At 37.5% G+C, this 25,466-nt stretch overlaps 1 protein-coding gene across 1 annotated transcript in view; it reads left to right on the plus strand.

Moving 5' to 3' along the window:
• The window catches only part of GABRA4 (gamma-aminobutyric acid type A receptor subunit alpha4), a 36,471-nt gene extending 11,369 nt beyond the window's left edge, over positions 1 to 25,102 (plus strand). The window contains exons 4-9 of the mRNA XM_058025133.1: positions 608 to 828; positions 931 to 1,013; positions 2,753 to 2,896; positions 4,261 to 4,413; positions 6,785 to 7,044; positions 22,686 to 25,102. Of these exons, the coding sequence (XP_057881116.1) occupies positions 608 to 828; positions 931 to 1,013; positions 2,753 to 2,896; positions 4,261 to 4,413; positions 6,785 to 7,044; positions 22,686 to 23,219 (1,395 nt within the window). The 3' untranslated portion in view covers positions 23,220 to 25,102. The remainder of the gene's footprint in view (positions 1 to 607; positions 829 to 930; positions 1,014 to 2,752; positions 2,897 to 4,260; positions 4,414 to 6,784; positions 7,045 to 22,685) is intronic.
• Positions 25,103 to 25,466: the final 364 nt, after the last annotated feature.

Genomic DNA, 25,466 nt, shown 5'->3' on the forward strand with positions numbered 1-25,466 from the left:
GCAGTTGTTTGCATGTTTTCTTTGGAGCATCTGAGTGACTTTTCTGAGGAAGTTAATGGGATAGTTACATACTTTTAAAAAATGTAGATATATATGCAAATATCTATATAGTTTATTATCCCTGTTTTGTGGGCATGGCAAAAGATTTACTTAGCTTTCCTCAGTTAAAAGCTTACTTTCCATGAGATGAAGCTGGGTTTTCTTTCCTAACTTTAAAGTGGAACTAATCATTTGTCCTGGTATTTTCAATTTAGCCAGCAGCAGCTGATCAATGGATATATTTTCTTTAAAAATCTGTTGACAATTCTTGTCAGAGATAATTTTGTTTCCAGTTATATGCTTGACTTCCAACTCAGTTGTCTGCTTCCTTGAACTTAATTAGGTTAATTATTCCTTAATGATTAAATGTGTAGCAGTTTATTGATATGACTAATGTAAGAAATTAAGCTATTAAGAAATACACAAGACACTTTAATTGGTGGAAAGATGTTTTTGTAGTGGACTTAGGATTTTCTTCTCTAATGATTTCTTTGCTCCTGAGGGATTTCTTCTTTTACAGGAAACACACATGCAAATGTGATCTTTGTTTTTCTGCAATTTAATACAGGAATATACAATGGATGTCTTCTTTCGTCAGACATGGGTAGATAAAAGATTAAAATATGATGGCCCTATTGAAATTTTAAGACTTAACAACTTGATGGTTTCGAAGGTATGGACTCCTGATACTTTCTTCAGGAATGGGAAAAAGTCTGTTGCACATAATATGACAGCCCCAAATAAACTCTTCAGAATAATGAGAAATGGCACCATCCTGTACACAATGAGGTATCTAATGTATTTGTTTGACTTCTTACAATTACTGTATGCAAAAGTTGTACTGCCTAGACAAAATGGCAACCAGAGACTATTTAATTTGTTCCATTATAGGCTTACAATAAGTGCAGAGTGTCCCATGAGATTAGTGGATTTTCCCATGGATGGTCATGCTTGTCCTCTCAAATTTGGGAGTTGTAAGTTGCAATTATCAAATTTCTTGTGACTACAGAATTTAAATAGTAGAATTAAATTTTAAGCAGTTACTAGACTTTATGAATTTAGAGAGTTATGTCTTGATATGCAATCTCTATGCAGAAAAAACTCCTGTTAATTTCCTCAATACTTCTATTTAGTACCTCAAAAATTAAACCCAGAGAACTAAAAAGCAGGTGGTGATTCAGCTATTATGTTAAACCCCACTACTCTGGACACGCAGTTGCTTGAAATTTGTTGTTTTTCTTGGTTCCTGGGGAGGAATTGGATACTCAGTGAAGTGAGAGGTTATCTGGAGAAGAGAAACTTACCTTTAAACAGCCGGGTAAAAGACACCTAGGGAAGCAGGTTAGCTGACTTTCTCTACAGATAGTGGAAGCACATTGGCATCTTAAGAAAGAGGTGTAGGTTATGTGTAGAGATTTGATGTCTATTTGTAATTGTCTGTCTGCTGGCCTGTAATAGGAGTTTGCATGGCAAGTTTAGACAAAATAAATAACTTTTTAACTGGTGCGAAAAATCTTAGTGCAGATGACTTTTCTGCTTTGAAGTCAGATGTAGGTTTTTGAAAAATATCCAAATTTTGGATAGAGGAACAGTTTGGGATTGCTGCATAAAAACTAGAGAGAGTAACTGTGGTTCCCTGATGTGAATCCTAAGCAGAGACCTCTGAGACCCCCTGGAAATGGTTGGTGCGCTCCATTGACTATCTTGTTATTCTTTTAAGCCTTCTTGGTCACTGACTTCTCTGCTTTAGACCCTCCAATGGCTGGACATTAATCTGTTCTCCTTGACCCCAGAGCTCTGAAGTCAGGAATTGCTGCAGAGCCTTCAGAGATTTTGCATTGCATAAATTTAGCTTATACAGCTGGATAGTCAGCCTGAACAGAGGTATGAAAGACACAGCTCTGATACGACTTTTCATCAGTGGAAGCCATGTGCTGCAAGATTTGCCTTTGATATCAGCTGTATGATAGGGGGGATTTGATAGTGGGGGCTCATTCATAGTAACAGCTCTTCAGACAGAATCACCACTCAGCAGGAATTGCTGAACACTAGTCTGATGTTTCCCACAGTGAAACTTGAAATAACGTGTAACCATTTCAAATGTAAGACTGATTTGATTCAATTTTAACAGGAGTTTGGACTGTGTAGGGATTGAATGCTAGCCCTAAGACATGTCTTTTGAATTAAATGTAAAAATGTTTCTTTGTGTGTGCTTATTTTGGGGCCATTGTGAATTCTTTGCTGACCTACGGTTTCTGGCAAATATTTTAAACAGAAGTTTAAAATTTTGCCATTTTTAGTATAATCATCTTTTTTTTTTGTAAAGTAATGTGCACCCAACCTTCAAAATATATCTTCCTTGTACATACTCTTTTCTTTTTTATATTAGTATATTGTAATGGTAAAATTATAGTTAGAAATTGCTGAAATAAAGATAAGCTTTACATGCCCAGTAAGGGCTGATCCATAAGGAATTTATGTTTAGTCTTCACATTCATATTTGAACTGAATTTATGTGTGACACTTGACATATTACCTCAGCTCTTATTTATTCTACTCCAAGTGTGGCTTTTTGGGGGTAACTTAACATGAAAGGTATTTTCTGAAGTTGTTCATGTATGTTTTACTGTTTGGTTTCAGTAGCTTTGGCTTTGGTTCTTAGTAAGGCATGAGAAAAAGTTTCCTATTTATGCAAACTGATGCTGTGTTGTAGATGCTTATCCAAAGAGTGAAATGATTTATACCTGGACAAAAGGACCTGAGAAGTCAGTGGAAGTTCCTGAGGAGTCTTCCAGTTTAGTTCAGTATGACCTGCTTGGGCATACGGTATCCTCTGAAACTATAAAATCTATTACAGGTAGGAATCTCATCAGTAAAAGTCAACTTGAGGTAAAACTAACCTGTAACATTGCCCAAAGCCTTTTTTCTTTTTCTTCCTGTACGTTTTATTCTACTGAATGTCATAGGGCATGTATTAAGGGCTGAGGGTGTAAATCTGAATTAGGTTTCTGTCCTTGAGATTTACATTTGCAGATTCATTACAGTAGATTGTGACAGTCTTTCAGAAAGCTAGAATGAGATCATTACTCCAAGGGACAAAATGAGCATTTAATCACTGCTTAAAATGCAGTTTGAAGAGTCGAGAGGATGCCTGGGTGAGGAAGTAATTTCTCAGCACTGTATCCACATTATGTGCAAAAGACTTCCTTTGTTTGGTGGTGCAAACAGCTCGGGATAGAAGTACAGCATACAGAATGGGTTATTAAAACCATAAAAACCCTCTAGCCAGATAAGGGTAGGCACAAATACATTTGTCACAATAGATACTTCTGCTGATTTGTGCTGTAAGAAATAAGGCAAATGGCGACTACAGGCATCCAAAATGACTGAAGTATCACTGATGAGCAGTATGGTGATAAACAAGCATATTCCCAAAATATTTTTAAAATTTGGAATCGTTTTCTAAGCATCAGCAGGTTTGGGTGTTGTGAGATAGTCAAAATGAAACCAGTAAAGCAAACATACTTCATGTATTCCTCTATGGATGGTTTACTCAAAGATAAAATGGAATTTTGCAATTCACTAGAAATTTACTTCTCAGCATATAGATTATTATGAATTAATAAAAAAAAATTCCTTGGTGTCCCAAAAGGCTCATTCTGTAGTGCCTTATTGTAGACAGTTTGTTGTGTTTATGGTAAAACTGCTTTTTTGGTCTGTTTGCTTAATATGAATTACAACATTCTAGATAAATTTAGAGTATTTTTAATTCTTCTCAATGATTTGTTTCATTATCATAGTGGGACTGACTTAAAAATCTAGCAAAAAGTTGAGATGCTTGAATAACATTTGATGTGTATCATTGTTCTTAATTTTTTATTCAGCAGGTAGGTACCACAATGTTACAGATACTGTGGTAGGTAGATAAATTGTGTTGTTGGATTCTCATCTTCAACAGCTGTCAAAAGGATTTTTAAAATCCTGCTTATACTGTAAAATGTAATTCAGTATTAGTTGTATTATAGCATTTTTGATATCAACTTCTGTCTAAGGACCTACTCTTTCTGGGATTTTTAAACAAACCTTCATTCATTCTTCTTCTAAGAAGATATTTTTCTGTGAATGTAAAGATACATGAATAGCATCACCTTAAACAATCCTACTTGAGAGCCTGAAACAAATTTTATACACAGAAAAATATTTTCTTTTGGTTTTTTTTAGGTGAATATATTGTTATGACAGTTTATTTCCATCTGAGACGGAAAATGGGTTATTTTATGATTCAAACCTACATCCCCTGCATTATGACCGTGATCCTCTCTCAAGTTTCATTTTGGATAAATAAGGAATCAGTACCTGCTAGAACTGTTTTTGGTAATTATTTCCTTTTTTTTAACTTTTTCTTGTACTTGCTCTTTTAATAACTCTCACTAGAATAGGCCTTTTCAGTGCCTTGGGGTATACTCCATGCTATTGCAGAAACAAGGGGATAGTTTAAATTCAGAGTATATTCCATGCTATTGCAGAAACAAGAGGATAATTTAAAGTCAGGGGGAATCTTGCTGTTGATGTATGAAGAATGTTGTTGAGTGAATCCTTGGACTCTGAGGAGAAACTTGGAATATATAGCCAGAAGGGTGGCATGGTAACATGCAGCAAATGGCTCCGCAGCTCTAGGGATTCTACCTGCTTGAGGGAACAAAACTGGAAAGACCTGGCTCTGAGTAATACACTCAAGTCCTTAGTCTACATCCAGATCAGGTTTATCCTCCAGTGGATAGTAGTGAAAGTACTTGAACTCAAGGTTTATAGAATACTTGTACAATAAATTATTTTGGGGTGTGTGAGATGTTCCAATGTCTTGTGAGGTATCTGTGTCATCAGTGGAAGCTCGCCATGAATAAGGCTTAGATTCTGTTACTGTAATTTCATATTTAGTGCTTTTCTTTCCTTTCTGCCACTGCCATCGTGAAAATGAATTAAAAAAGCAAACTGATCACAAGATATTAAAATTGATCTTTTCAAAATACAGCTTGAATGAGGTGGCACAGTGAAAATAACAGAAAATCTTCAGTGGAAGACAAAGTGCAAGAATCTAAATGGAAATATGTTTCCTAACAAAGAAATAGGATAAAAGCATTTAAAAAGCTGCCTAAAGCAGGAAGAGAATGCTCTGCTAAAAGCCTCTCTATAGACTGCTAGATGCTGGCAAGAGTAATAGGGACAGTTGTACTGGCAGCTCCAAGTCTTGCAGAAGAATGATTTAATAAAGAAAAATCTGACAAAGACTGTCAGTAAACTGATATTGTCACAGGTTACCTCCTTGTTTTTGGTTAATGTTTGGTCATTTATTTTACTTTACCCTATTTTTATATCTATTAAGAAAATGTTTTTAGAAACAATTCAGACAAAGTTTTTGCTTGAAGTGGACAGAGGTCTACTCAGGTCTTTAGAAAGGATGGGGCTAAACAGAGGTGGGCCTCATCCAGGGAAAGAAACAAAACCCAAATAACCAACTTTCCCTGGGTTTGTTTTTTTTTTTTTCCTCAGACTTAAACATTTTCAGTGGTGTGGTTTTCAACACCTTCCCACTGAAGAAGGTTTTGTGAGCTTGCATCTGTATTTTTTATCCTCCTGAAAACTCTGAGAAATCCTTTGAGCTGTCATGACCTGGCTGCTACTCTTTTGTTTTTCTTCTTTGGAAGGAAGGACTGATTTACTTGTGAGCATTTCTCTGTATGGCAGTGTGTTGGTGAAGCCTTTTTTATTATATTACCTTGATGGAATACCATCATTTAGCAAATGGGGATGGGAGAAATCTGTTGAAAAACCTAATCTTAATGAATTTAAATTCTTCTAAGCATAGAAATTGCATCTTGAATTAGAATGGATACAGTGTTCTTTTCATAAGAGTAAGGACATCTCTATTTGTAGTCACTCATCACTGAGGTTATCATACTAGGACTTATGCAGTGTTCAATGCATACTTGGGATTTTACATTGCTATGATATGGGATATTCTGGATGAAAAAAGAAAAAAAGATTCCATTCATTTGTTTTTTATGCGGCATGTGTTTGCATTCGAAGTACTACCATGAAGTGGCCATCTTTTGATGGCCATTTTTAGTGTTCATGCTTCACACATTTTAATTAAAGTTGTTATTTCAGAAGATGAAAATTAATTAAATTTCATTGGCTGACTAGTAGCAGAAGGCTGTAAAAAAAACCTGACGATTTCTTAACTAACAGAGTTTTTAGCATAATATTCTTCCTTGGCACCAAAATGTTTCCTGGGTTACAAATGTGATCAGAGACACAGATGCAGAATAATAGGGGGCATCCAGAGCCGTTTACAGGAGAAGTCATGTTTTTGTTGCAGTCTGAGGAGTACTCCCCAATTTAACAACTTATATTTTTTTCACATGTTTAGAAAATAACTTGTAAAAAATTCAACTGAACTTGATGTGAAAAACATATAAAATGAAGGCTTCTGTGTTTTTTTTCCATGTGAGCTGTAGATGATCTGCTGAAGTCATGGCTTTCTGTGGCTCCTTTAAAAAGTGGTAAGCTGTTTTAGGACTTAGCTGCTCATGGATATGTCATGCTTGCCATGACTTTAATGCTGTACTCACAAGCAGCAGAGAATGGCTCATATGTGATTTAAAATTCTTTGTTTGAAGGTCCTTACCAGTTATTGCCTTGTTTTACTTTGATTCAACAGTTCTTTTGCTTTATTTTTTAAAAGGAATAACCACAGTGTTGACAATGACGACGCTGAGCATCAGTGCAAGACATTCACTGCCAAAAGTATCCTATGCTACTGCCATGGACTGGTTCATAGCAGTTTGCTTTGCCTTTGTGTTCTCTGCTCTGATTGAGTTTGCTGCTGTCAACTATTTCACTAACATTCAAATGGAAAGAGCCAAAAGGAAGACGGTCAAGTCCCTTCTTGAATTCCCAGTTGCTCCAGTACAAAGGAAAAGAAGTACAGAAGAGACATTCACGGTATGTTTCCAGCTTATGCAAACATTTTCTGCATTTTTGGTAGTGTTTCTCAGTAAAAATTGGCCTTCATCTTCCTCCTAGGCTCCCTTTGAGCTAATGATGATTGTACATCAGATTAATGGTTAATACTATACTGTATTCAATTACAAAGACCTGTAAAACATGATTTAATTCTTATTTGGTTATTGAATAAACTCAGGGGTGAGGTGGCAATTATGTCCATCCATATGTGAAGTCTCTTCTATGTTTGTGTTTTGATGAAGGTCAGTTAGGATGGGAATCTTGAGGAAACTTAGTTTCCTTTTCCTTTTCCACATTGATTCTGTATAGACTGATTATACAGGCCAAGATATTGCAGATTATAAGGGCATCAGGTTATCCTATGTGGCTAATGTCTTTAATGAATTAAAATACGTTGAAGCATACAGTGCTCCAGCTGTACCTTGGAGCACTTCTCTAAACATCACAGATCTTGCATTGCATGTGTTGCCTGCCAAGAAATTTCTTTCTTTATCTGTTACAATTTCAGGAATTTTTGAAGAACATTGGATGGAAACTTTTTGTCTACCATAGATGTTATTTTAATTTGCACAGTAGTTCACCTCAATTGCTGATAAGTTTTTGTGGCTCTCTTTAGCAAAACGCTTGTCTGCTTTCCTAATGCTTTGGATTTAGTGTGACTTGTGGGGGAGTTGTTTTAGTGTGTGGACTAGCTAATAGGGGGGTCAGTCTCATTTCCAGTTGGGCTCACTTGTGATTACCCATTCTTCTATTCTCCCATTCCCAATAAATGGTGCTTACTGTCTGAAGCAGCTGTTGATGAGGCATGTAGCTAACAAAGGCACTGCAGCACCTGTCCTAGCCGTGCAGGGGCCATTTCTTCCCAGCCGTGACTGGCTCTTGGCAACGCCACTCAAGAAGTGAGACGCTGACAGCAGCATGGTGATTTACTTACTCTTCCTGTCAGCCTGACTTTGTAATTTCCTTTGGCTGAGCCAGGATTTAAGAAGTGCTGTTTTAGACTAACTCTTGTTAATTTTGTCTTCTGTCTCTTTTCACATCTCATTTGTCTCCTTCCCTATTCATCCTCTCATTTTTGCCTTCCCACCCCTTCCATTTTCTATCGCTGCGCAGCTGCTGTCCACCCACTTCCATTTTTCTTCCTCTTCTTTGCTCTCCTACAGTAGATACTGTTTTCAATCTCCTGGCTGTGTTGTTATGTTAGCTCCCATTTCTGCTTAGAAGGATAGATATCCTCCTGGAGAGTTTGTTATTTGTCACTCCTGCTGGTAAGAGACAGGAACCAAGAAATATGTTTATAGTAGCACGAAGTTCACCTTGTACACAGAGGCATTAGTGCTATGAGCTTATGCTAAGCTTCTTGACTCTGCAGCAAGAGGTTTAGTAGAGTATCTTGGCTGCTCCTGAGGAGTGAAAGTAAATACTTCTTTTGGTGGTAGGTTTTATTTGGATACCTAGGAAAATAAATTACTTAAGAACATTTTAATCCTAGGTTTATTTATTAGATTTTATTTTAAATAATAGGAAAACAGTCATTTACTCAGGTAGCTTAATAAAACTTATTCTCATGGAGGCTTCAAAGAACTCTTTTGATTCATGGACGGAATTATTTTAAATTAGTAGTGTGTAATGCTTAGCCATTTATACACATTTTGGAGAAGTTCCTCTTTCTCTCCTTTTTTTTCCCTATTGTTCTTCTTCTTCTTACTATTGCTATTATTTTTTTTTTTTTAACAGCAGCAACAGAACACACATCTTTTTTCAACTTGGAAGGTAGATAAAATGAGATGTGAAGAGTTCTATTCCACTGCTTAATTAATACTGCTGGGATAAATATGGTAGCGTTCTCACAGATTGGGAGATTTTGAAAGCACTCAAGGGAGCAATCTACTCAAGGGGTTACACATTAATGTTATGAGTATGTAAATGAGTGATAGTGTTGATTGTACCTTGAACTGTTATTTTTTTTCAAGAGTTTCTCCTTTATTCTGCCTATACTAAGGTTTAAGACTTTGCTCTTTTAAGACAGGTGTGCAAGGTGAGCCCACAGCTACTGTTAATAAAGGCTTAACTACTGTGCAATCCTTTCTATGACTGGAGGATTACTTCTGGTCTCCCACTGTGCAGAACAGAAGCTAGGATCTAATTCTCTAGAACCTTACATGGATGTTACACCCTGCTTTCCAACCTGACATGTAAAGTACTCCTTGCTATATTTTGCTTCTAAGGACTAATCTATAATTTTTAAAAATTCCTCATTATTATGTATTATATTATTTTATCTTTAATCATTATACTATTATTATTATTATTATTGAATTATTTATTTATTCCTTATAATGAATCTGACTTTTTTTTGTTCTGCACAAATACTGTCTAGTCAGTGCTGATAATGAAATCTCAGTTTCCTTGGTACTGAGATTGGTGGTGAGTTTGTGGTGCACAAAGAATCCAGGACAATATCCGGACTGTAGCATGTAATTTGTAAGCAGTGTTTCTTAATGTGAATCTGCACGTTTTTTCTCAATAGATAAATGATAGTATTTAGTAGTATTTAAAAAAAATCTCTCCTGTGCTGGCACTGTTGTGGTAGAAATTCTGTTAGTAGCAGTACAATTACCAGAGTTTGAGGAAAAGTTGCATGTTAAACCTGAACTTTTTTTCAAACAGACTTTGCCTATAATACTAAATTTTCCAGTCTCGCAAAATTAAAAATTTTCACTTAGCCCAGAAAGGATGTGTATGATTATTAGGAAAGAAGATGCCTGAATACCTAATCCTTACAGTTCTTTCTGTTGAATATCTCGCCATTTGCAAAGGGCTTTGGTTCTTCTACTAACTGGGAGGGGAGATTGCTGCCTTGAGCCTATATTTTAGCCTACCTTGAAATGGCATACAGGTGTCTCGGCCCACTTTTTTTGCAACTGGGATGCTGTCTGTGTAGGTCCCCTGAAAAATTGTTGAAGTTCTTAAGGAAAACAAACATGGTGACATTATAGTTTGAAATAAGGGTTTTGTTTTATGAGCTGTTAATTCTATATTATGGACTGGATGGTTTCACTCATTTGATCTTTTTTTTTCCCTAAAGTAACATGGTGGGATTGTCCTTGAAGGATTCTATGAGGGAGCAAGTTGGGTTATGAAACTGGATTAGCTATAGAATATGAAGATTTTCCTATCTGATTATATTAGAAATTAGGCATATTAACAGTAAACTTTGGTAAAGATAAATTGCACATTATTAGAAGTCCTTTTATGACAAGTAAATCTTTGACCAATTTCTGACCAGAGAATTAAAGTGAGTTTTCTGTATTGAATAAGTTCATATATTACTCATGCTAATTAGAATTTTTCAATGGTGGGTTATTTTTCTCTTTTTGGTCAAAACAACTTTTATAGTTGTCTTGGATCAAAGGCAACCCCTATCATTTATCATTATGATCAAATGATTTGGATGTATTTCTTCACTAGAACTAAAGATTTACTGTAGAAAATGTGGGCTATCTGGTTTTCTAAGTTATTCTCTTATGTAATTATATTTACTTTTTTGGAGCCACATGATGGGTATTTCTGATTAATACATTGATTAAAGTAAGCACTAAATGCAGTTCAGAGTCTAGCTAAGTAGTCTGAACTGTGTTAATTCCAAGAAAAAAATCCTGGCATCAAGCTAATTTGCTGAGCTGAGGGTAGCAGGAGCAAGCCTGCAATAGCTGCAGATGCAGCTTTTTTGTGTTTCTTTATCACTTGATTTGACTTTAGCCATGGTAATCTTCAGTATTTTTTATACTCCTTCCCCTGCCTACCCTATTTCAACTCTTTCTTCTTGTCTTTAACTTCTTGATACAAATTTAATGTGTTTCAATGAGGAGTGCAGTTCTGCAGAAGACATCCCAGGAGTAAGACCCAAGCTTTTTTGAGGTCTGCCTGGAGCTCACGAGGGACTTGGACAGACTTTCTGTCAGGCACAGCAGGACAGCACTTAAATATGTGCTCAACCCAAGAGAGGTAACTCAAACCTTGGTTACCTGTGGTTTCTTTGTTTTGAGAGCAAGTTAAAATGCTTTCTGTTTAGAAGGAATGAATCTATCCCTAAATGTTCTGAACTGCTTTTGTTAGTATAAGCAGAAATATTGCTGCAAGTCAATGTGTGATGGAAATGAATGATTTATAGTTTGTTATTGGATTCATGAGTCTATTTTTATGCTTCTGTACTATTTCCTTTTCACTGTATTCCTATGAAGTTTATTTTTAAAGACCTACCCAGTTTTGGAGATGAAGAATGCTACTGAAAAGTAGTCTTCAAAAAATAGACTCCTAAACAGTGGTAACAGGAGCTTCAACCTCAGCTGTTTGTTAAAAGAGTGTGAAACTCAGAAAAAATCAGGTCAGACTCAAAAAAAACCCTTTTGAATGGAATTATTTCTTCAAACTCAGCCACAAGTAGGTTGTAACTATCAATTTTTCTTGTTTTTTTCTGAAGACAGTTAAATGTCATCTTGTCCTTAGCAAGTCCTATAGCTTCTAATGGGGGAACTCGGGGGTCCAGCTGTTCACTGCCATGTAGGCACACACTCCTCTCCTAGCTTGGGTGCTTTGTGGCTCAAATCCACCTTGCAAGTTTACGAGAAATGTTGTCATGTGGACAACCTGCATGCTGCTTTTGTGTGATTCAGATGTATTTTCTCTGGTATGAAATACTTATCTTTTAGTCATTTATGGACACAGCTCAAGTTACATGGTGGGGTGGGAGAAAAGTGGAAAATCCTTTGTCAGCCCCCAGACATCTAGAGCAATTAATCTGGTTGATGGCCAGCTCTGTTCCCCAAACTCCTGACTTACAGAACAAAGATTGGGCTTGATAAATTGTTCTGATGGGCTGCATACAATCTTGAAGCTATAGGTAGGATACTTCATTTTTTAGTGTGCCAATTGTTGTTGTTGTTGTTGTTGTTAATCCCTGATGTTGATTAATGGTGAGATGTCAGCAGATACACTCTTGTGTCTAAAGTTTCACTTTAAGTGAAACTGAAAATTTTAGCCTCTGGAACAAAACTTCTATTTGAATACACAGATGTACTGGAGAGGTACCAAAAACATACCAGACCTAGAGTAGTACCACTTACTTTGCTCCTTCTTTGGAGTAGTGGGATAATGGCTTCCTTTGTCCCAGCAATAGTGAAGTGGAGCTAAACCCTCCTGCCTCATATATGAATTGAAGTATTTGAAGAGCAGCTTGGTCTTGATGGCAACACTTGGACCACAGATCTGGTTCTGGACTCCTTATGTGCGTGCACAGCCTATCTCCTTTGTGTGACTTAAACAGTCCTGCAGTTAGGACATCATTTCAGTTAGGACAGTTTTTAAATATAATGACCATTTTTTTCTGCTTCACTACTTCTCCACTGCCTAGGGTTGTTACGGTTTGGGTTTTTTAGGGCAGTGGCATTTAAAACTCAGATCCTAATGAAGGAAGTCAGGCTCGAGAAATGCATAGAGTTCCATCTAAATATAAGTACAGGACCATACACATGGAAGCTGCTGTGCCATTGAACAATTTCTTTGACATGTCAACAGTTTTCTGCTGCTCTAATTTCATTAGTCAACATTTTTGTTGTTGATGATTTACAGTCAAGATATGCTAGAATCAGGTTTAAATAGGGTAAGAGTGGGTGCAGGTCATAAACAACTGGCATATTTTGTACTGAATGCTGCTTGAAAGATAGGAGAGATTAATCACCTGGGAGAAGGTTGCAGTGACTTAGTGGGAAGTTTCAATTTTTGGATACCTGAAGGTAGATCCAAAATGGTTAATGAAATATTTTGTTAGTTGTGATGGTCAGGTCCAATGTTTTATGGGGCTTTTTATGCTTCCTTGATTTTATTTGCCTTCTGTTGTTTTTCTGCTTTGTTTTTTGGTGCAGTTTTTGCATGGGGTTTTTTTTTTTTGGGGGGGGGGTTTGGGGGTGGGGTCTGTTGTGTGTTCATTTGGGGCTCTTTTGCTATTGGTTTTGGTTGTATGGTTTTTTGGTTTGGTTTGTTTGGGTTTTTTGTTTGGTTTATTTGGTTATTTTTGGGATTTTTTGTTTGTTTGGGGTTTTTGTTTGTTTTTATTTTTTTTACTTGGTTCACTAGACTTAGACAGTTGTACAGATCAACTGGCACTATTCATAATGTATAAAGCTAAAAATGGGCTCAAACAATATGACTTGGGCATAAATGAGAGACATAAAATGTAAAAATTTTGTTTAATATGTCACATAATATTTCTTTTTAAATAGCACAAATTAAAGTGCTATCTTAAAAATTTTTGTCTTTCTTCAACAACCTCATATTATTCTACCTTTAATATGCTTGGGTTGTGGAATGAATTTATACTGTAAGTAGAGACATTTCTCTACTGCAAAGTGAGCAGAGTAATTAATGGAAGTAGGCAATGTAGTATAGGATTTGTGCCTAGATTCTGACCCAACTTGATTGTAAACCCCACTGAATTCCGGAATTCAGTTATAGTGAAGATAGAAAAGGGCAGGGTGCTTGACCAAAATTGTTGGGATGTAAAGGTGGACAATGAAGTTGTTCCTTATTGTAGTGGAAATGTTTTTTTGGGGGGAAGGTTGGGTTTATTATGACTTTTTTTTTTTTTTTTCAATATGCACAAAAAGAAGCAGGAGTTTAGTTGCAGCACCTGGTAGATAACAAAAAATCCTTCTGTAGTGCTGTCTTCTCCAAGCCTTATTAGGAAATGTTATAATTGATCACTCTTCAATTTCCTGTAAGTATTAGAATGAAATTTCACAAAGTAGACAAGGAAATACAGAGTAATAATAATACTTGGCTGTTACTCATCTCATGCTAAAATACTTAACAGTGTTTATTCTAAGTTGTGGAAGACTTTATTTAAGCAGTATTAGGATAAGGCTTCTTTTTGGAAACCAAAGCATAATGCAGTTATTTTAAAAAATAGTGTATCCTGTTGTTTTAAATTCCAAAAATGTGCGTGAATGTCTTTCTCTGTCATTGTGATGATTTACTGGAAAAAAAAAAGATTATCTTGCTCCAAAAAACCATATTCCTTGATTTTTTTCCATTAGAATATACAATGTATGTTTCTGTTTAATAATAAGTTATTTTTCTGACAGTACGAGTTGCAAGCATTCAGATAGGTCTTCTATTGATATAATGTCAATTTCCTCCCTTTTAAAATTCTTTTTTTGTAGAGGGAAATGTTACATAGTCAAAAAAATATCTTGTAGGATTTCAGAAACATCAAGTCAAGGTCAATTCTTTATGGTGACAGGGGTAAAATTTTCAGATTGTCCAGCATCAACCCTTACACTGAAAATTGTTGGGGAGTTTATAGTTTTCCCTTGTAATGGTTAGTATGAAATGATGTCTCTGAACACAAGACTCTTCATATTTTCTGCTTAAACCTTTTCATGTATTTATATTTAAATATTAGTTTTGTTTCCCCTCCACAAAAGTTTTCAATACTGGTGCATCCAACAACACCATAACACATTTGAATTTTCCAGTTGTCTGTAAGATTTCTGTCTGACTTCATTTTTTACACTGGGAAAATTGGAATCAGAAGAAATAAGTATTGAGAAGCTTGGGAAAGTCTACAATGAAATGGGTGTTCAAAGCGCTTTCAGGAAACTACTAAATCAAATTCAACTATGGCTTTAAGGTCAATGAAATTTGAAAGATACAGAAAATAACTAAGGTCCTTGGTTCCTAATCAGCCATTCTTCTTCCTTTCAGAGATGTCACACAAATCACCAGTTCATTAGGACATGACTTAGGCTAATAGGTTTGTTCCCCACCATTGTTACGTTTTCAGTTCTTTCATTTTGTCATAAGATAAATAAAATCTTTAAGAATTGTGTGCACCAGTGCACACATGTTTGCATGTGTAAGGCTTTTAGGCAGCACACAAGTGGATGGATTTATTTGGCATAAATTTGCCATGGTTTTTGTAGTTTATTTTTTGTGCACTTTTATGCCTGTCTAGTGGTAGAACATAGAATGGAGTGCTCTTCTTTCTTTTTTTCCCTTCCCATCACATGATTCAGATTGCAAAATGCACAGAGTGGATATTGAACTGGCTCTTATAACATATCTCCCCTTTGTTTTTTCTTTCTAAATAATTTGCACTGCTCTCTGCACTGCTAGATCTAGGGACTAGAATTAATTGTATTTTGTGGCAGGTGGAGTTTTACTTGGCTATATTCCAGGGCTCTGTAAAGCAACCCAAAGTCTCTAGTATTATTCCAGTAAAATTCTGATTGACTGGCTCTGCAACATAGTAGTAAACCAGGGTAGATTTCTCCTCCAAGTTTTGCTTTTGCTCGCAGCAGGTCAATATGGTGCCTCAGTGGGATTTGGGACAAGCAGCATTATTTACACTGATGACAACATGCTGCTTCCCTGATAAATGTCAAATAGTGTGAATTTGGCAGGCTATACAATGTCCTCCCAGAAGAACAGACTGTTTTCTCAGGAAGGATTGGTAAGGATAAAAACCACTATGGTAGATTTTAATAGTAAAATATTACTAAATTATCATACAAACAATTTTGTTGTTGCAGCTAAACAGTAAGTGATGTCAGACTTTGGTTGCTCTAAGCTTTCAAATTTTTGAATGAAGTTTTGCTTGGATTAATTGAGTTCTCCCAGTTTGGGAAGCCCATGCTCTCATATAATACATTGCTGACACTCCTATATATTCATTTATCTGTTTCTCATTGAAGTTTTAGTTGTGCTGTCATGAAAGACACTACTTGTATCCTTGGAAAATTGACAGAAAAGCATAAAGGTGTTTATTGGCTGTTAAGTTTTGATTCCATTCTACTAACACCTCATTGTTACATACCTGATTATTTGAATAAACTATTAAAATTCTTATCAATTTTAAAACTGCTTTGATTGTGCTTCCATTTTCAGAAATTTTTTTTTGACTGGTTGATTTTGTGTTTGGGTTTTGTTTTTTACTTAGGGAGATGAAGTATGCAAAATGGTGATTAGTCACCTGAAAGGCTTAATCACTAAATTTCCCTGGGAGGCATGTAAAAAAACTGACTTGCTGCTTGTTAAATGTTTGACATGCATCTTAGGTGGATGCCTACCCTGTTTCAACTCAGTGGCCAGTATGCCTCTTAGATACAGCCTCCGACAAATCCATGTGGGAGTCTGAGCAGACTTGAGTCCTGCCTTTTCAATACCAGAGAATTAGATTAGTAGCCAGACTGCTAAGTAGTCCTTGGCATATTAAGTTCTATGGAAGCTGCTCTCATTATGTTAAATAATTTGTGTGGGGCCATGGAGAAGGAAAGGAATTGATTCTGGAGCTGGCTTGTCTGTGCGTGCCCTGCAATGGAAGGGCAAGATTGAAGTGTGGAGAAAGGAGCATCTCCAGGAAGGAAGGATGATCACTTGTGCTAGAATATCCAGTGGCCTGGTGGGGAAACACTTGAGATGTGAAAAGGCTGTGTTGGTATCCCTGTGACAGTCAAGGCAGATTTGAGAAGTGGTCTCCGATCATCAAACCCATGCTCCCCTCCTGGTTGCTGGGTTACAGCAGAGGAGGACAGAGTCTTTTCCTGAGTGTCTTTTTACAGTGTGTCTTAGCTGTCTTGCCTCAGGAAAGAGTTCAGAGCTGGAAGCACTGGATACAGTTGGGTGGCTCCTTCTGCAAAGGCATGTAATTTAGGCTGTGATCCCACCCAGGGCATTTCTCTCCAGCTTTGACAGCTGCTTGCTGGATGTCGAAGTGTTAGCTCTCTCTCCCACTAGAACTGGTACCAGATGGTGGTGGTGTGACTTGTAAAGTCTGCTGTGCATTTATCCCTGGGAAAAGAGAATTTACTCCTTTAAGTATTGTACTACCTCAGTCCCAGAAAGAGATACCATTTTAGTGATGTCCTGTGGCAAAGATCTGTTGTGAACTAGAAAATGTATTGACCTGCGGCAGTGAGCTCTCCACTTGAGTAAATAAGCAGTGCAAAAGCAGCCCTGGGATCTTGCATAGTGATGCTGTGAAGCTCTGTCATGGGGTGAGCCTGACACAGGTCTTCAGAAGTGTCTGTATATCCAACCCCACAACTTCTGAGCTGTTTTCCAAGGAGTCCTGAGGAAGATTAGAGGAATGCATCTGAATTATATTGCCAATACATGGCTCTGGTTTTAATGTGCACCTGTTTTTCAAGAGTTGATGATGGCTGTGCTTCCTGGTGATCAGAGAGCCTAAGAAGGGGATTTTCCATGCTGAGTACTACTGATACTCTGCTAGCTCAGGCAGTAAGAGCTGCTTATTTTGGATTCACATCTCAAAAAGATGTGCCCATCATAAAAACTGTGAAAAAATTTAAAATTACAGAGACTGATTTAAAGTTGCTATGTAGAGCACTAACGGGCTACAGAAAGATGCTCTTGAGTTGCATGAAACAGCTGACTGTACAATGTTGCACCAACACAAGAGTTTCTCACAGCTTGCAGTGTTCTCACTGCTTTTGTTTTTAAATGAAGTCCTAAGGACTAACTTCCCTGGTGTTCTGGTAATCACTTTTATCATTGCTGCATTCTCCCCAGGACACGACTTGTGACTTTTAAATTATGTTCTTGTTTGTTTTATGGATTCTAGGTTGGCCTTATCATAGGAAATATGCAGTGTGGTTGTTACCAGCTCTCTTTGTTCTGTAACAAGATGACTAAGTTTGTCAGTTCAGTACTGCATATTGCTGTGCTGATGATCCCCTTCCCTTGAACCTCAGCTCAGCTGCTGCACGCTACTTCACTTGGTGCTAAATTTGCAATCTTGACTTCATTGAAGTGCAAAATTGCCTCGCTTGTCAAAAACTGGTAATACATAAAAAACAATCCGGTACTTTATTTTTTTTGGCTCAAGTTGAGGCTTACATAGGCTTAGAAATAGTTTCAGAATTTCCACATTATGTGAGCAGCTGTTTATGGTGTACAAACCATGTTAAATATTGAAGAATTTAGATCAGCTCATATTTGTGCATCATTTTAGTGCTGTAGTAAACAGCAGTATCCGTCAAAGTTCAGCTTACATAGAAAAGCAAATGATGTGTGAGTTGATTTTTGGCAATAGATTTGTTGAAGGGGTTTTTTTTGTTTGTTCTATACATTCTGTCATAGAAATTGACCATCAGACTTACTCCACAAATCTGCCACAGTATTAAGCTATAAATTGCATAGATTTATCCTGAGCTATGCTGAAAGCTTCTTTCATTATATTATTCATGGTTAATTGCATCTGAATCCACTGGTAAAGGGAAGGATACAGCATTAATTACCACATTTTACTTATATTTGTAAGGAGGTTGGTATAGATGTCCTACCTTCATGCTAAATGGACTTTCTGTTCTAGTACTAGCAAAAGGGCATCTTGCATCAGGACATTACACATAGGAAGAATTTGTATTCAATGATTATTTCCCTAATTTAGTTCTTTTAAGGATAAAATGCATGGGAAATAGTATGTGATACTTAAAACTAAAGCAAAATCTCAATGCCTTTTAAAGCAGTCAGTACTTAAAAAATCTTTTTTCATATTGCACACTATGTGATAAAATTTGTCTGACTGAATTTGAACCTCCTGTCCTATCTTACAGCCTCCTTCCTCCTCAGTGAAGTATGCTTATGCATAGGATGGGAGTTTTCTAAACCTGTTTTACTGAGCAAGTTTTTTGTTTTGGTTTTTGGTTTTTAGTTGTATTCACTAAGGAAATATTCATTTGGGTAGGAAGGAGGAGTGATTATGAGTCTCTTCTGAAAAAGACTTTACTCCACATTTTCCCATATTTGGTCAATTCCTTGGCTTTACTACACTCACCTATCTACCTCTGGCACGATCAAAGTTTTGGTGATAAATGTTTGAAGTTCCGTGAAGGCTGGAATTTAGTTTTCACTGTTTGTGATATTGGCTGTTAAAAATAAAATAGGTATACATTAGTGCACATTAATGTATCCTAGCCAACCACAGAGCTTTAGCCAATGAAGATGTCTTGCAATTAGGACAATATATGTATTCTCAGAGCTCTTGAGAACTTTGATTATGCACAGACAGGAATTGTGCACTCAAATCACTGAAAATTTTGAAATTCATCCATACTGTTTCTGCCAGTAAAGGTTCAGAGGCTGAATTCTCCTGACAGGATCTATAGCAATAAAGTTTCCTCTTGAAGGGGGATTTATCGGAGCAAAGCAGTTACAACTTCTGATTTGGTGGTGATCAGAGTTTCTGGTGTGTGTGGAATTGGTTGTACCAATTAATTGGACCTATCAGATGGATAGACTGTTTCAAAGAAAAGGTGAAGCAGCATTTACCTAAGCAGAATTTGTTGTTTTATAGACAGGCAGTCTTTCTCAGATCTATTAAGCCTGGCACTGCACAGTGGAATAGACTGGATGTTATGGTAGTTTCCAGCTCCCATTTTGCATCCCTGAGATATACAATTTTAAATGTCTCCCAAAAGTCTTACTGAAATACCTCCAGAAAATCAGAACCTGTATTAATCCAGAGTGAGAATGTGAAAAATGTGCCCTCGGTGTTTCCTGTGGAGCCTCGTCTGGACTAGCACAGCAGTCCTGTTGGCTCTGGACAATTGAGTGCTTTCCTGACTTGCCCTCGTAAAAGAATCCTTACTTTTGGATAAGCCCTTCCTTTCTTGGCTTGAATTTTCATTTGGCTCCTATTTGATTTTCATGTTATGTTTCTTGTTTTTGTGCCTGTGATGGGTTGACCCTGGCTGAACACCAGGTGCCCACCAGAGATGCTCTATCACTCCTCTCCTAAACTGAGCAGGGTAGAGAAAATACAACAAAAAGCTCATAGGTCAAGATAAGGACAAGGAGAGATCCCTCACCAATTACTATCATGGGCAAAAAAGACTCAACTTGTGGAAAATTAGTTTAATTTATTACTAGTCAAAGCAGAGTAGGGTAATGAGAAAACAAAAACTAAATTTTAAAACATCTTCCCTGAAGCCTTCTTCCTGTGCTTAATTTTACTCCTGAATTTATCTCCTGCCCTAGAGTGGTTCAGGGGGATGGGATGTAGTTACAGTCAGTTCATTACAAGTTATCTCTGCCACTCCTTCTTCCTCAGGGGTAAGAATCTTCACATTCTTGTCTTGCTCTCGTGTGAGGACCCTCCTGGGGCAGACAGTCCTCCATGAACTTTTCCAGTGTGAGTCCTTCCCAGGCTTTGCAGTTTTCATGAGCTGCTGCAGTGTAGGTCCCTTCCATGGAGTGCAGTCCTTCAAAACCAGGCTGCTCCACACTCTGGCATGGGGACCTCCATGGGCTGCAGGTGCATGTTTGTCAGACACAGTGGAAGTTTCTGGCAGCTTCTCACAGAATGCACCCCTGTGGCCCCTATGTCATGCAAACCTTGCCATCCAAACCTAGTCAGTGCTTCCAAACAAAAAGGCAGTTTTGTGTTTTGTTCTGTTGTTTTAAAAAGGATAAAGTGAAATAATTTTGGGAGGTAGCAAGTGTTTGCATACGTTTATAATTTTGTTGGTCAGATTGTCATTATCACATTACCCTTTTACTAGGGGTATATATATGGCACAGAGATGTTGTTTTGGGCAGTGAGCATTGATGACTTCCATCTGCTTAGTTTTGCAAGCCTTCAAGTGACATGCAGCGCTCCACCAGGTATTACTAAGTCTCTAGTAAATGTACCCCTGTCCTGATTGTACTTTATCATTTCAATTTAGCAGTCTTGAAAATGACTTTACTGTTCCTGGGTCATTGACAACCCTAGTATGAAAGTATCCAAATTTCACATCTGTATGTACTTCTGCACTTCCGAAAGTGTGACTTGGGCTTCTCTATCAAACAGTAAATTAGTGTTTCTTTAGGAAAAACCAGTTTCTTCTAGTCCTCTGCTTCTTTGGATTGCAGATGCAGAATAATAAATAAAAGGGATTGACATGCTTCTATGCAGGAAGGAAAACTGAAATTTAAGAGGGATTATTTGATATATCAACTGTGAGCTGGCAAATACATCAGACATGAACAGGCATAAAGCTGTGACAGTTTCAGATAAATTCAGGCCAACAGTATTGCCAGTGACAGATTTGTACTGCAATTAACAGGATTAGGAACCAGCATTCTGGTCATGATAGGAATACTATCAAGTGATTTTATTTTTTTTTTTTAAGTTTTTTTTTTTTAGATTTCTTTTTAGCTTCAATTTCTTGGTTTCCTTGAGCAGAACAGTGAAAGCACAATTGGTGTAGCAGAAAGACACAGTGTCACTCTTGTCACTACTCAAGGTACTGCTAGTACTTGAATAACACCTAACCTAGTCTCTGTTACTGCTCTGTCACTTGGCTGGAGAGAGCTGCTGTTGGATGAAGGAGGAAAGACATTGCTGCCTGCTTTCTCTCCCTTTGAGTTCTGCTGTGAGCTTTGGCAGGGTTCTCTGGGAAGGCTGGAGGGAAGGGGAGCCAAAGGCACAGTTGGTATGGTGCAGGGCAATGCTTGGGAATAATCAGAGAGGCATAAAACATAGGACTTTTTATATATAACTAGTGGTTGTTTCATCCTGCCTGTATTTAGACCTATGTACCCTATCTGTCCTCAAGTCTTTGTCTTCTGGAAATCAGTTAGTTTCTTAATTAGAAGATACTCACATATTATATCTAAAGTATTATATGTTTTACATCATATTTAGGTGCATTGCTGAAGGTCAGAAGTCTTTAAATACCTTTCCAGAAGGAAGTTCAGGACATGTTAGTCTTCCTCTTAAGTGCAGAGAATAAAGGCAGAAGCCAAGTCCTACTCCCAAAAGTCAGAATGTTAAACTCTGATGGATTTTCTATTCCTGTACTTCCTTATCTGTATTTTGGTTTCTCATGCAGCCTAATAAGTACTATTTGGTTGAAGAATATCTTTCAGAAAGACATCCAGACTTGCCTGAAGACACCAAGTGATGGATAATTCACTGCTTCTCTTACCTAATGAATGGAGAGGAGTAATTGATGAGAGACTAATTTATTCCCTGGTTCAGTTGTGTTTGGTTTATTTATTGCCTATGGTTGATGTGAAAAAGCACTGGCTTTATTTCTGAAAGAACAGCAATGTGGCAACTTGGTTTTCTGAATACTTGCATTTTAACAATCTCTTCTGTAGAAGACTAGAGTTCCTAGTATATGGTAGTTATTTTTCTGGAGATATATAGAATAAATAAACCTTCATGGCTAGAAAGTTGCATCTAGAATGTTTTTATATTATCAGAGAAAGAGGTGACATTGGGGAATCTTGTTTTGAGCTTGAGCCTGGAAAAAGGTGTGACTCTAGCCTGAGAATCCTTAGCTTCATGATATTCAGTTTGTATAGGTACTGCACCACATGGAGTGTGATGTCTTCACTCTGGTATTCCAGCCACAGGTAAAAGGAATTCTTGTTTGTCACTTTATATGCTATTAAATCCATTTTCATAATTTTTTTGGTATCTTTGTTCTTCAGGATCTGCTATGGTTATATTTGTGAGTATTACTTGGATAGTGCTTGATTATAGTTTCCATTGCTTTTGTTTGAGTGTTTATTTTAAGAATGACAAGTATTTTTTTGTAACTTTGCAGAGTACAGATGCCAATTCAAATGTGAGGAAAAGAACAAATGCCACAGTACAGTCTGAAGCTGATGGTGGGAGCCGAATTGACACAAGGCACAGCTCTGTCCAGCCTCCCTCTGTAGCTCAGGGGTCTTCTGACATTACCCCCCACTCCCTTTCTGCATCAAGTCCCAACCCTTTCACACGAATCAACGCATCAGAGACATTATCCTCTGCAAGAGCTACACCTCCAGCTCCTCCTTCTACCCCAATTTTAACTGGATTTGTATCCCAGCATGCCACAGCTGGATCCCCTTCCATTCAGCACTTGCTTGGATCTAGACTGGAGCAGATTCAGACCACCACACCTAGTACATTAGGAGCATCTGCAAAGCCATCTGCTGTCACACCACCTCCTCCCCCCGCCTCCCACTCTGGCACGAGTAAGATAGACAAATATGCACGCATTTTATTTCCTGTTACCTTTGGAGCATTTAACATGGTCTACTGGGTGGTGTATCTATCCAAGGATACCATGGAAAAATCAGAAAGTCTAATGTAGTTTTGCTGCTATGTAGTAGTTCCTAAATTATACTCACATTTGATGCAGAGTTTCTTCTTTTGAAACTATTTAAAAAGGTCAGTAATTCTTATTTATAAAAGCTGTGTGGTACTTTCCCGTTCTAAAGGCTGGATTTACTGGGGATAATTTGTTAACTCTTAACAGAGTAATGGGTAACAGTAATGGGTCTTCCTCCCTTCAGCCAGCAATGAACCAACACTTGCTTGATTTAAGCTACTCTGGCTGCACAGAACTTGCAATTGGAAGGAACATGCACCTGAAAGAAATCAGAGGCAGAGGTGCACGGCTGTGCAGTGGAACACATCTGACTGCTAGGAATATGCATGTTGGCTATCACAAATGCCTGAGGCACCCAGCACTGCTGTCTGGACACAGCATTGCATTCTCTGAGTGTGAGGTCTATGTCCTGTATATTTTGACAGTGCTTGCTAGAAAAGGACTTTCCCTGCTAGATTAAAATCGACAGAATGGGGGGAAGAAAATCAATAGCAGCGAAAGGGAAGAGAGTCCAGCCTGGGAGAGTGCAACTCCAGGAAAGTTATGCAAAGGAGTTGTAGAGCTCCGTATATTTTTACTAAGCATTATTTTGCATTGTAACCTGGGAAATTCTCACACCAAACTAAGAATGAGTGAACCTTGTAAAATCTGAAATCTGATGTAATTCTCAAAATTGGATTTTCTTGTTTGGTAAGGTGATCTTAAGTGGGTGATTCTTCTTTGACCTTGCTGACCAGCTTGAGTGGATTTATTCCTAAATTACATCAATTGTAGTAGATGAGGACCAGACCACAATGTTCAACTTTTCATTTAAATTCTTTGCTTTTTCTTTGGATGCTTTGGGTTTTGGTTTGTTTTTTGTTTTTTCCCCCCATACTTTTCAGTTACACTTCTGATTTCCTTTAAACACATATTCCATTCCCCCCTCCACCTCCTTATGTAATGTTTGTGTCAAGTTAAATTTTCAACACAGTTTTAAAAGTGGCTTGAAAATTAAACAAAAAAAGCCCCATTTCCTGTGCACAGATGAGTGTGGCATGTCACTGAGTGAATGAAAGACACTCTTTTTGAGAAGGACTGCTGTGGTATAAATAAGAAAGTAAACTTTCTAGGTGGATCTCAGGCTAAAAATGTTAATTTACTATCCATTTGTTCACTTTAAACTGTGGCATAGATAGGTGCTTTTCTTACCAAATTGCAGTATGCAAGCAGGCAACATTATTAAAGAGTTGAATAGTTAAACCTGATAGAAATCCTAATCATAAACATTATTTTCACTAGAACAGATAGAAAACAAATTGCCAATAAATAAAAGAAATGTTTGTACAGAACTGTCTGGCTTGGCAAATGGTTAGTGTTTCTGTGCAGGTGACAAGTGAGAATCAAGGGCCAAATTCTCAGCTATGCTCTGGCTGTGCCTTTAAAGGGTCTGGAGTAATCCTTAGCTTCAGCTGACTGGATAGGAGATTGGCGGCCTATTGTCAAAGTCTTGTGCTGCAAGGCAGATCAGGTGAGTGTTCAGTGGTTCTGTGCCCAGAGAATGACCAAGGGACTTCTGGAGACCACAAGCTGCTGGCAACAAAAGGGAGGCATAAGACTGCCCTAGACTATGCTGGGACAAGAGTCAGGGTAAAAAGCCCCATAATGGTAAAACTATGACTGTGCCTCTGTCTCTCCAAGCCTTTTAGCCAGCTCATGGCTGAGAATCCGACCTTTAACTTGTGGGACCTGGGAGATACCTGGCAAGAGATACTGCAGTGTGCAGTATGGATCCCAGATGGTTCTTTCATGTGTAATAATGAACTGTAGATGATAGAATGCAGTGGAAATGTCTTATGTAACTTTATTATAATGGAGTGATATAATCAGTTGCCTAAGTCTTTCTTTTACATAAGGGGTGCTCTAAAAGGGCCAGGTATGGTTCTTTCCTTTTTCATCTTCTACATCCGGGAGATGGTTGAGACTACAGCACTCATTAGGAAAAAATTGCGTGGCATAATGGAGAACTGGAAATGGAGCACCCGTGCATGATGTCCAACTGCAGTAGTTTGTATCTTTGGATGCACTGCTATTTGCTGTAGCTGTTTCCTCTCTAATTAGGTCACATTGTTACAAATTGTTGAAATAGAAGATGGTATGCAAGGGATTATTTATTTGGTTAAACCAGAATAAACAAAGTGAAACCTCTGGCAATTATTGATTATAATTGCGCAGGTGATAAAATATGTC

Source organism: Melospiza georgiana, chromosome 5, assembly GCF_028018845.1.
Source record: "Melospiza georgiana isolate bMelGeo1 chromosome 5, bMelGeo1.pri, whole genome shotgun sequence".
Taxonomy (NCBI): Eukaryota; Metazoa; Chordata; class Aves; order Passeriformes; family Passerellidae; genus Melospiza; species Melospiza georgiana.